General features: G+C 41.3%; 1 protein-coding gene across 1 annotated transcript in view; it reads right to left on the minus strand.

Annotated features, from left to right (window-relative positions):
• grid2 (glutamate receptor, ionotropic, delta 2) overlaps window positions 1–12,737 on the minus strand; it is a 425,055-nt gene that overhangs the window by 129,028 nt on the left and 283,290 nt on the right. Inside the window, exons 6-7 of the mRNA XM_076099476.1 lie at window positions 5,062–5,235; window positions 509–670 (exon numbers count right to left, since the gene is read on the minus strand). Coding sequence (XP_075955591.1) covers window positions 509–670; window positions 5,062–5,235 — 336 coding nt within the window. The remainder of the gene's footprint in view (window positions 1–508; window positions 671–5,061; window positions 5,236–12,737) is intronic.

Raw genomic sequence — 12,737 nt, forward strand, 5'->3', positions numbered from 1 at the left:
ATACAAATCAGGAAATGGTTTATACAACTGTCGGTTGTATAGTGTAAATCAGATTGCACTGATCGCTTATACTGTGTCTTTAACTTTTTAAAAACACTCATTGTCGCATATTTCTGTACACAGTGTATGCTGGTTAAGCAATGTCTTGGTCTGATTACGTTTTTGTTTAAAATGATATATAATGTTTCGCAACCTGAGCTATCTAAGTTGATTTTCGTCAATCTAAGGTTATTATGGAACATGATCGAGAGAGAGATTTCCCAGTGCTCCAGTCATTCATACATGTTCACTCCATGCCTGTGAATCTCTGTTCATGGTAAAATTGGGGCAGTTACTGGGTTGTAATACTGTCCACAACAATCTCCAGTTAAAGAAGTGTGTGTGTGGGTTGTGCCTTCAGGTGTGTGTACCAGAGACACTAAGCATGCATTCTTGCATACTGAAGTTGAATGCCTTCCTACATGACTTGAGGGGAAAAGTGTGTGTACTTCCTTCTGCATCGCCATACCTTTTTGACAGTATCCAGCATGCTCTTGCCTCCCTGCCACGGTTTGGAGTTCTTCCTGATGCAGTTCAGACTGGCCATGCTGTGCCACTTCCTATCCTCCAGCTTTCTGTGGAAGGTGTTGGCCAGCAGCAACACAGTGTCATAAATATAGCGGTTGCTGATCTACAGAGGAATAAATGACAGAAGGCACACAAAAGAAAGAAAGTAAGACAATACAATAAATGCAGACATTTTACTTTTGCTGAAGATGCTTTATGGGGGACTCTACTATGAGGTCGAAATGACCAATGTCATGCTAGCATGTGCTTCAGTTTAGTTTGTGTTTCTCCTTTGGTTATGCAGCTGGGAAAGATGGACTTCTGCAGATATTAGTAGTTTGAAATCGTCCTAACACCATTGAAAGTTAAATGATTTACTTGCATTCATATCCTTCATCCCTTTGATCACAAAATGTTGCATGTTCTCTATCTGCCTGTCGGTATGTTTCCTGTACCTGTAGTGCATCATTTCACCTAAAAAACACAGCTCTCTTTTAGTGCAAATCTGCCCATTTGTGCTCACACCTACAAACACACACTCACATAGAAGAAAAGCTTTAAGGATGACATTAATTAAAATGTATTGACAGATTCTTGGCACCACGGAATAAGATGGAGAGGGGTGGGGGAGGATACGGAGTGGAGCTTATTCAGTGTGTGATCTATCGTTATGTGATTTACAGAGCCTCCTGTCTCTGTGTTGATGAGAAAATAACAAACGCATGATTCTATGCACGCACGCACACACACACAATTAGACATGGAGGTGATGCGCATCAACTCACATTAAAGCTAGGGTTAATAATGTTGAGAAACTAGCAAGAGCACGCCAGATTTGAAAAAAAATGATCAAACCCAGCCCAGTGTTGCCAACCCTTTTCCAATGAAAATAGCTAGCAGCACTCGCTCCAATAGTTGCTAAATCTAGCGAGAAAATCGCAAAGCTGCCAACACTGACAGCCTGTCCCTTCAGGACAAATTCTGTTGAATGTAATATCTCTCAATTGGAGTAAGGTCAAGATCAAAGTATGAAACACCCTGTTATGAACCCTAAAAGTCACTTTAGCCCTTGGTCAGTCAACTTTTCTTTTCATCTTTATATCTTTTCATCCAGTGCAGGTTACAGGAAACCGTAATCTAGCATGCAGATGTGACACAGTGTATAAAAGGCTAAAAACACATTTCAGTGTTACATTACATTACAGTCATTTAGCAGACGCTTTTATCCAAAGCAACTTACAATTCAGATTCTATCACACCGTAGGCACAGCTACGGGAGCAAATTTGGGGTTAAGTGTCTTGCTCAAGGACACATCGACATGCGACTAGCAGAGCCGGAGCCGGGGATCATACCGTTGATCCTCTGATTGAAGGTCGGCCCTGCTATCCACTTACCCACCATTGTAATCAAGACATTGCCTTTTGCAAATAACTCCCAGCAACCATGGAACCAAAATGCAATACATCATAAATCAGAGGAGACTATCAGTTCCCAGGGTTTGAGAATATCTTTCTCCTTCAGGTTGTGTTGGTGTTCTCTTTGGACAAAAGCGGTAGTGGTTCTGATCCGCCGGCAACAATGACAAGCATTAAGAATACTTACATAGAAATAGCCAGTCATCTTGCTGATGGTCTCGCTGACTTATGTAGGTCATAAAGAGGCATCAGTATTAAATACAGACTGTTTCATAACCAGATCAAGGTTTCTTGTAGTAACTTTAAGAATTTAAAACTTTTTTGGACATTTTTAATAGAGAGATGTAGACTCAAATGGTTGAATTAAATTCCAGGCTAAAAGATTAATTCAGTGCACGTACAGCACACTCAACTCTGTCTGAGCAGTGTTTTGCTTGTTCAAGTCTATCACTCTGCTTCCAGCATGCTATTCTTAAAAGTGAGGGAACCAAGTGGGAACGTGGTCATGGCAAAGTTTTCCATTGTTTGAAGAATTTATATGAGAGATGATAAGATGACAAAATATATGCTCCTTGTTACTTGTCGAATAGTTAACTGACAGACAGAAAACCCATATAGTGTCGATTTGATCTTACATCTAACTTTTCTCTCACTTTTTTATTGAAGTATTCCTGCTCTCACAGTTTTGTCGTAGTCTTTTGCTTACTATCTTTGTCCATCTATCATTCTGTCCCACTCTCTCTGTGTGCATATTGCGCTTTCTCTCAAAATTAAAGTGAAAATCTACTGCTCTATGGGGAACTTCAATGATCAGTGGGTTCTGCACTCCAAGTGTGTGTGTGTGTGTGTGTGGTCAGCCTGAGTTGATGTGCTTCAGTGCAGTATGAAATTGGGCTTCTGGGCCACTCTCTGATCGCTGAGCTGATCCGCTTCCTCTGTCTCTCTTTCTCTCCCATCCCTCGTTTCCTCTCCCTCTCAAATTTAAACGCCCACCCACCCCACCCACTCGCTCACCCACACACACACACACACACACACACACACAGGATGTCAAACTGAACATGTGTACAGGGTGTTTTCACTGTGCATGGACAATGTTTTTACTCTCGCTCTCAACAAAACATCATCCTTGATGGAAATGTGTTACACTCACGTGCACACACATAGGTGGATGCATGCACACTTTTGGTCCTCCACAGTAGGATGAACAAATACAGGACTCTACCCAAAACACACTTGAGAAGCACTCTATTCATATTAGGACACACAAGGCAAGCAATATTTACATGCATTATTCAATGCTTCAGGGCCTCCAGGAGTTAACAATGTCTTATCATGTATGGCGAGCCTCAAACCAAGTCTAGCCTTTAATCAACTTTCACTTTATGTATTAAGCTGTTTTTTCACCTTTCGGGCATTTTCTTTGTTTATTTTATTACTTAAATGTGTTTTATTTGATAAAAAAAAACACATCAATTCATTGATTACAGTGGGAGAAAGCCTAGAACGGCGCTGTCTTTGGTTTGAAAGGGAGATAGCCACAACAACATTAAGGCTACGTTTCTCAATTGTATTCAACGTTTTCAATGTATTTCCAACTTTCATCAAATGCTTCCCCCAGGGCCTTATGCATCCACATAAATCAACAGCACATTAATTCAATTTCATATTTTTTTTTTTTGTCTTGACACATAAATAAGATTGTGTTCCCTTTTCTCCGCTCTCTTTGATGGCAGCTTGATGACTCACATACACACAAAAAAAGGGGTAATAATTACATACATATTGCCACCCTGGGGGACATGTTAGTGAAGTAAAGAAAATGTGAAACCAGAGGGGAAAAAAAAAATCTGTCATCGTGTTTGTCAGATAGTGTGGTCTGAGTGAAACACATATATGGGTGTGAGCCAGATTTTTCAAAAATGATTATTGTTCCAGGTAAAAAAAACACAATAACAATGTCAAATCAGCAAGCCCCGAGTACTGGGAAGCTTTTTGGAACAGGAGACATGTCAAACAACAACACTGGGAGCAGTTTTAGAAAGACAACATGGAGTTCCAGAGCGGCGTTTAAATACATTACTTGTTTGACTTTTGAAATATTTAGCAGAACCCAGTGAGCAGTGTGTAAACAAACATTTGAGAGTATTTCAGGAGATGTGTGCATGTACTGTACAGCATGTAACTCAGAGACATATGTATTACACACACACACACTGAGTCTTTTTTGTCACTGAATGTCAAGGTTTTGTGTCGCATGATTCAACACCAATTCGGCTTACGCATGTTACAGGATAGGATGGAGCAATCGGCTCGGGCTCATATAAAGATTGTTTAGAGTCACTGCATCCAAATGAGCCTCCAAAATGGCTGACAGTCAGTTCTGAAGCCATGAAAATGATAATAAATTGTTTGGATATTTTCCTAACTATATGATGGATTTGTGCTTGTTTGTGTAAGTGATACCACCAAAAAAATCAAGCTCTATTTTTTTCTCCTTAAGTCTATTACACTGTGCTATGCTGACTACAGCACTGCTTTTTATTGGGGGCAAAGTTGCCCAATAATGCAGTTGGCGATCAATTGACTGTATCCCCGCTGGACAGCCCTCTCCACTTTGAGGAAAAGAAAAGACTCCCTACTGCAGCTGTGGCTATTTGGCGATCATTGATTTTAATGACTGAAGCTTTTATTGTAACATGTGAGCAGCGTTCCAGCTCACTGTATATACACATTCACAGCCAACCTTTTAGTGACATATTTAAAGTGAATTAGAATGCTGACACACTAGAATAGTTAAGTAAACATTTTTGGAACAAGGTCATCTGCAGAGACAAACAATGTGAACTGGACCATACGTGGATCTGAGATACAGAGAGTGAAAGACATTTGTTGTTTTTTTCCAGAGCATCATGCAAATATTTCAACTCAGCTTTCTTCAACCATACTTCTAGCATAGCCTACTTTTCAAAAATAACATCTTATTAGCTGCTAAATACACACATAATAGACACAAAGCATGAAACCAGTATGCTTATTTGATTTGTTGAAAATCACTGACCTGCCTTACAGACAAAGCAACAAACCAAACCAACTCACCTCCAACTGATGAGACTTGGGGTTTTTAGGGTCACACAGGGAAGTGTTAATCCTGTGGTTGTGTTTGACACAGCGCTGAGTTGTGTTCTGGGGCATGGGGAACGTCTGGCGCACCACCGTCAACCGACCGATCGACTTCATGACTAACTCCTGCAAGTCGTAGTCTGAGATCTCCTGAGAGGGTGGAAAGAGGAGGAGGAGGGTGGAGGTGGGGATCGGAGGGGGAATGATGAGGGTTCAGAAAAGGAGCGAGAGGGGGAAGAGAAAAATCAATATCAACAACTCCATCACGTCACAAGTTGTTGCAGGAGACCTACAGCCAACATTTTTCACAAGAAATATACAAAAAACAGTAACAACAACAAAAAAAACTTGCTTAGACACCACTCCATAAAAGTCCCTGTAAAATGAGATGCTTCTAACCCGTCCTCATAACACATATTTCAAGTGGTTTAGGTGTTGTTTTATATGCTCTACTTTTCCCATTATCACCACACTGAGCTGAGAAAAACCATCGTCAACGTCGTCTGCGAAAAAAGATGTGAAAGAGGGGAGTAAAAGCATGTGTTTGTGTGTGCGTGTTGTGTGCATGCATGTGTGTTTGCACGTACTCTGCATGTCCTTGCGAAACCTTGGGGGAGGAATCATTGCTAATTTTAGCCCTAGGACACAATCTCCCTCCCCTCCATCCACGGATCTCCATTCATCCTCAGCGAGTGCACGGGGTCATGTGGTGACGCGATGAGAGCTGATGTTTATCGTCCCTGGTGGAGGTAACGCTGCCACCAACCGAGACAGCCTGTGCAGTCTTTGTGTATGTGTGCGGTGGGTTATCTGTGTTTGTGTGTGCTCGAGCGCGTCTTGCGTGCACGAGCCAGTTTATGTGTAAAATCTGTGTGTATGTGTGCATATGTTTTCAGGGGATCCCTCTGATTACGCCGAATCCTTTTGATTCCCTTTCATTTGCGCATGGCAGCCTGCTTGACAAAAATAAGCCATCACACACACACACACACACACACTTTATAGTAGTGAGAGGTAATGTTATAGGTACCACCGGTTCATTGACTAATCTCAATGGATTTCATTTGAATGTAATTAACGTTCATTAAGGCTAGTGAGTCCTCATGGGATGTGATCAATGGTGATTAGAGGTGGTATTATACAGGCTTCATTGGTATAGCTCCACTCATTTGCATTAATTATGTTGAAATATGGCTCTCGCTCTGTAGGCAAACATGCATTTATTACTGAAATCATATTGATGCCGTTTCAAATATTTGGAATTAGGTGAGATTTGAGACTCAAAGGAGCCCGCTGACACTTTTTTCCCTCTGCTGTCAAATTTAATGACATGTTCTTGAAATACAGCGAGTAAACCGAAGGTTCTGAATGGATTTTAATTATTAAAAAAAAAGATAAAAGCAGAAGAAAGGGGTATTTATGCCTTGAAGAAGAACAGAAATAATGTAACAGGTTAACCGTGTAGCCTTGAGCTCTGAAGTATGCACTTTCTCAACAGTTCAAGTAAGGGCTGTATTTGCTAGCTTTTGGGGGTAAGACGTGGCAAAAATCCCAAACAATTGCTTACATAAAACCCTGAAGGGAACTACAAAGCCAACAAAAAAAGATGCAGGACAGAGAGAAAATGCTGAAAATTGCTAAAAAGGCAGATCTGTGGGCCAAAAGAGAATTAAGATTCATAGCGGGCAGTCAAGGGCATGCAAAGAAACATCAGCCGGCAAGAATTATCCAGAGTGCCCCATTCAAAGGACCAAACTCAAACAAACATAGATGCACAGGAAAATACACACACACACACACACACACACACACACACACACGCTGAAACCTTAAAGGAAAAGATCATTATGAGATTTGTCCTCTCAACGGGCGTTTGTGCATCTTTCTTCCTTTGTCACGTTCTATTTGCCTCTTCGTCTCTGTCTCTCTGGGGACGAACTTAACAGACTTCACCCAGTGTGACTTCCAGTGGTGGCGTGCTCTCAAAGCTGTTAGCCTTTTAACGGCTGAGCGTAAATAAATGTGACATGCATACGTACACACGCGTACTGACATGACCACACAAATCGAATCACATGTGCCACAGCTACATCAACACACACACACACAGATTGACGCAGAGCTGACACTCATCTCCTATTATAAGACTGCTCCATTTTCATGTTTCATTTCTCCCATAACTCCCTTTAGCCACTTACTGTCAACCGTTCATGGGCTTCCTCAATCACAATATTAAAATGAGATCAAAAATATGTAACATGTGAACTCTCTGGTTTAGTTTGGTGTGGTGCAAGTAAACCTAAACCAAATCATTTTATTTTACCAAGCATGGAATAATTACGGCTGATTGACTTATTTACTGGTTGAGAAAATCCATCACGAACACAAATCATCATATCTGCCTAGTTTTCATATTCAGTTGAGCAAAGGTAGCATTATTATTATTATCCACTCTCATCAATCAAAAGCCCCTTCCAGCTGAACAATCGGTTGCAACATCATTGAGTCCTGAGGATGCTTTAGTGGCCCCCTGATCTGTGCACCAAGTCCAACTACATGTAACCAGAAACTGTGGGTAAGTTGTAACCCCCAAAACGCCCCGCGGCTCATATATAGAGTGACTCATGAGTTGTTTACTCCATAAACTTGGAGTTTTGGTCTGCAGGCACCCCCATCAACCTCAACCCATCACCCCTCTCTCTCCTTCTCTAGTCCCCTGAGGGCACCAAATCCTCGTCTTTAGTGTTTTACTTGAAGATGAGAGTCAAAAGCAAAAACACATCCCTCATCCTCAATTGTTCTCGGCACTTCTTCTCTGACCCCTGTACTTTGTTCTCTGCCCTTTCTCCCCTCAATCCCTCCCTCTCTATACGTCTCCCCTGGAGACACCAAATCCTTCCCTATCTCTTTTTACTGTATCTGCAAAAAAAAGATGGTTTTCTTTATTCTTCAACCCTTTCTGCTCCTCCTACTCCTCATTTCACCCTTGCAGCTCCTACCTGTTCTCCCCTTTGCTCTGAGAACACCAAATCCCTTTGTTTTGCGCATATCAAAAGTTCAAAGTTGTGAAAAACAAACAAATCTGGAAAAATCATTTTGTTTCATTTGGCCTCTTCTCTCTCCTCAACTTCTGGCAATTTTCCACAACAGCCCCTAAATGTCTTCTTTGTCACCATTTCTTCCCCACATTCAGCCAATAGACATGGCACTCTCCTTCCCCCGTTCTGTTGCATTCACTTCACAACGAATGGTTGACAGTTCAACAGTTAAGGTGGAGGGAGACTCAGACAGACTATAAACTACCTTTAGCTATAGGTTACTTTGTGCGATGGTGTTTCTAGATTAATATAACATGAACTATGGTTATCTTAGGATATGGCTAGCTAGTTTTAGGTTACGCTTAGCTTGGCACCTAAGCAGTGATTCAGTGCAGAGTATATGCAGGTATACACCGACTTATTTTGCAGTCGGCCACCCACTTCTTAATCCCCTCTGATGCTCATCTTCCTTATACATTGTTTGAGGGTACTATAACGTCACGAACGCTGATGTATCTCCTCGGGGATTGAAGCAATTTTGGTTTTAATTAAAATGGGGATTTGTAATTTCATGGGTTATTGTTGTTCGGACGATTATGTGCTAATGTCAGCTTTCACTTGTTGCCATGATAAATATTCACGTATTCTGCAGCCTGTTGGAGACACCAGTGCCAGTGAGACGAGGCAGAGGAAGCCTCCTTGTGTCGCTGAGTACTTGGGGTTGGTACCGGACTGAAGCTGGCTGCTCACCATTATCACCGTTTTCTCAACTTCTAAGACTCTTGATCCCTGACGACACAGAGGTACCACGTGATCCCAACACCGTTATACCATTGGCTCAAACAGAATAGTTTTATTCCATAAGACCTTTAATGAGGGGCAATCCTTAACATGACTGCATGCAGTGAGACAGTACATTATAGTGGAGATGGATGACTATGTAGAAAACACTAAATAAATCTTCGGCATGTCAAATCTCTGACAAAGCTGTGATCAAAAAGTTTTTGATTCAGATCCCTAGACCATGCAGGGACATCTGGATAGGAGTAGTGTCACACTTGCCTTTAACAAGACACACACAATATCCAACAGCTGCTGGAGAGCCGCTTAGCAACGACAGTCTTAGATGGCTGCAGTCATACTGGGCAACTTCCAGCTGTGCACAGAGTGTGCACGACTGTTAACTCGTTCTCCCCCTGCAAGCATTGTAGCTGTAAATAAGAATGTTCTTTAACTTAGCAGCTAAATGCAGCCTATAACTACGTTTATTTTGTATCTTCAGCATGTTTCCAAGAGCAATGAATGACCAGCGTACATTTGTGGAGTTGGTACAGTGGGTTTTGGTCGGGTTTCATTAACCAAAAGGTTTGAAGATTGTTCTAAGACCGTATAATCCTTCAATCATATTCAAGGCATGAAAATCCCCGAAATTTCAGTTACATGGCTTTGCATATCATGCACTGATATGTTAAGAGCCAAAATGACAGAAAAGCCTAATCTTGTCTCATCTCATTACCATGCGCTTGGTCCTTTGAGAGACAAAAAAAGGCAGAAATGACTGTAGAGAATGAGAATAATGAAGAAAATAAAGAGTGTGAACGGCAACAGAAATGATCAAGAATTATATTATGAGAGAAAATGGCAAGACCATGAAGAGCTTCAGAAGGGGTGAGGTCAATAGTGGAGGTATCCGCCAAAACTTAAGAGAAAGACAGAGAAACGAGAAGCCATGAGCGTCCCTTATTATTTCTGCTCCTCCTCATCCTCATCCCCTCGGCCTGAGCAGAACGGAGGAGATAGGGGGAGGAAGGATGATCAATTATGAACTGTGAACTCCCCCTCAGTGGGGCTGTCCGACTGCTGGCTGTAGATAAAGCAGAGTTATGACAACCATACAGTACCCCCTCATCCATAATAAACCACAGGGAGGGAGAGCACTTTTACACATAAGAATATTCATTCTCCAAAGAACCAGTATTAGAGGACTTTACGTAAAGCAAAATATTGTAGCCGCTCATCCATTTTAAACACTCTACTGCGAGACTTCACATAGCCCATGGTGGGAATATTGTGTCTACATCAGAACAGTCTGTGACTAAAGTTTAATCTTGATAAGCAGAATTACGACATTGTAAAGTCCAAAATAGGGGAATAAAGCTTTTCTTTAGATTATTTGAGGGCAATTTTTGATTTTAGATGGAAAGATGCAAATGGGAGAGATACAGGCAAAGGATAAGATGGAGCCCCATTAAAAGTTTTTTTTTTTTGGTATATAGTGAAAGGAAGCGTCACGGTCTGGTTTACATGCTACAGCTGCACACTCAACTGTGTTTTCTGTCAACACTTTCACTATGCTAATGTAAACTCTCACTCTCTGTACTGACAATCCGTTCTACCCTGGAGGGATTCAGGTTTCTTTGCCGGTGTTGTGTCGAAGACTGTTTCCTCTGTCAGTGTGTGTCTGATTATGCGTATTAGGCAGCGATTGGCTTTCAAATTTGTGACGTACCAAATCAAGCTTGCCCGATATACTTTTGAATAAGATTAAGATAAGTGCACAGACATCTCACCCTTCAGTGGAGGAATGTGAAAACACTTCTTCAGTGACAAACTTTGCATGGATACAAGTCAGTATATTCAAGGTCAGACATTTTAAGGAAAACACATTTTTGAGTGAAGGGGATCTCTCTGTTCCACCATCTCTCTCTTGTCCTTCCTTCACATTTGCACATCTGTTGTGTCTTCCGCCTCCATCTCATTTTTCCTATTTTGGCAAAAGACTGTTCAAAAACATTATGGTAAAAGCAGTTGGGCTGAATATCAGTGACTAGCTATCTAATTTTGTCTGGCTAAATTGGTATTGTTTTTTTTTTTGCATGTTTGCATGAACAGCTCAACCAGCTATCACACATATCCTATATCTCTACTTAGCAACTTAGACAGCATTTGATGCATATATATATATGTTGGGTAATGAAATGTGGGTGGAGATATCTGAACACCAACCGCAATGTCCACATTTTCAGAAAGTGCCATAGCATGTATGCAGACAGCATGAGCAGAGAGATGTAAGAGAAATGAGCCTTCTGTCCCGCCTATGACCCAATCTGGTCTCCTCTCATCGTACTCACTTTACTGACTCGGTTCTCGCTGTATTTGAAATGACATCTTAAACTGTGGCGTGACATTCGGTTGAGAAGCAGGAGAGCATGAGACAGAGCCTGACAGCATCATGCCAAAAGCATGAGAGTTGTCAACACTTTGATGTAAAGGGACTGAAGTATTGTATGTGTCAGAATGGTGGGACATTTTTAACTGTAAGTGTTATACTAATTGATTTCACATAATAACATTAACACTACCAGCTTCTACTGTTCCCACAGATATTTTTGTTCCCTAATTAGAAGTGGTGAGTTGCGAACAACTCTCTTTTTGCAATGAGACGACTACAAGTGATAACCAGACTGTATCACATGGTAGCCACAAGCCATACATACTGTTTTAAAGGAGTTAGGGGTACTAAGAGTTCTGTTTTTGTCAGCTTATATCTTTACAGAGAGGGAGATTGAGAGAGTCCTCTTCCTCGGAGACTGCAATGTTGGACCGCTATGTTTCTACAGTAGCCCACAGCGGACAAACCAAACACTGGCTCTAATGAGGGCCCTTCACATCTTTACCTGAAGATCACCTTAGTTCTCCAACAGACTTGGAAAGGGTCTCATTTGACTTATTAAAGAAAGAAGCAGACTTGGTGCTAATCACAACTGCTGGCATTTTATACTTATATATACTGTATTTTTGTTTATTATCTATAACTGTAATAACAGTAAGGAAACATATTTCAGTGATATTCTGCCATTGCTTAAACATACAAACTGATGGAGCATCGGCCTGCCAGACTGCATTTCACCGTCGACTTCTCAAAGGCAGCAGGTACAAAGTGTTACAGGCGGCCTGCTGCTAGACTATACACTCAGGCTGCGGAATGACATGTTAGACCTCCCAGAAAGCTAAGCAAAGAGCCGGTTGCTGCCAGGAGGCCTGAAGAGTGTTAGACAATACCAGATGCTTGACAGGATGCGAAGCAGTCTATTAGACAGCTAAATGTGACTTTATCCTACCAGGCAGTTGAGTAATGATAGACAACTCTGCCAGGAGAGTGTAAGACCACAATCGTTTTTCTTTTTTTTTTTAAGTGAGCAGGAAATCTCTGCTTATTACAGTAAGCCATTTATCTAAATTAGCGGAGGAGACACATTTAAATGGCATAATAGTCCTTGTATGAAGCCAGTAAGTAATACAGAGTGGTTGTTTTGAACAGATTTATCCACATTTTTTACCTCTGAGGAGCCTGCCATCTACATTAAAGTGCAGAGGCGGGTCTCGTTCTCTCCCCTCACTCTCTGGATGCATTAGCATTTAACGAAATGCAAAAAAAAACACAATACCGGGAGGTTGTCTGAGTTACTTGCGGGGATTGTGACAATGTTGCTGCAGCCTCTCATCCATATCAAATAGCACAAAATAAAAACCTTCATGTCACAAGACTAACATTCGAAAAGTGAACATCAGAAAATAATGATTGGCTCTCCCTGCAGCTTTAATGGATGTCAT

Source organism: Anarhichas minor, unplaced genomic scaffold, assembly GCF_050575085.1.
Source record: "Anarhichas minor isolate MPS153535 unplaced genomic scaffold, ASM5057508v1 ptg000025l, whole genome shotgun sequence".
Taxonomy (NCBI): Eukaryota; Metazoa; Chordata; class Actinopteri; order Perciformes; family Anarhichadidae; genus Anarhichas; species Anarhichas minor.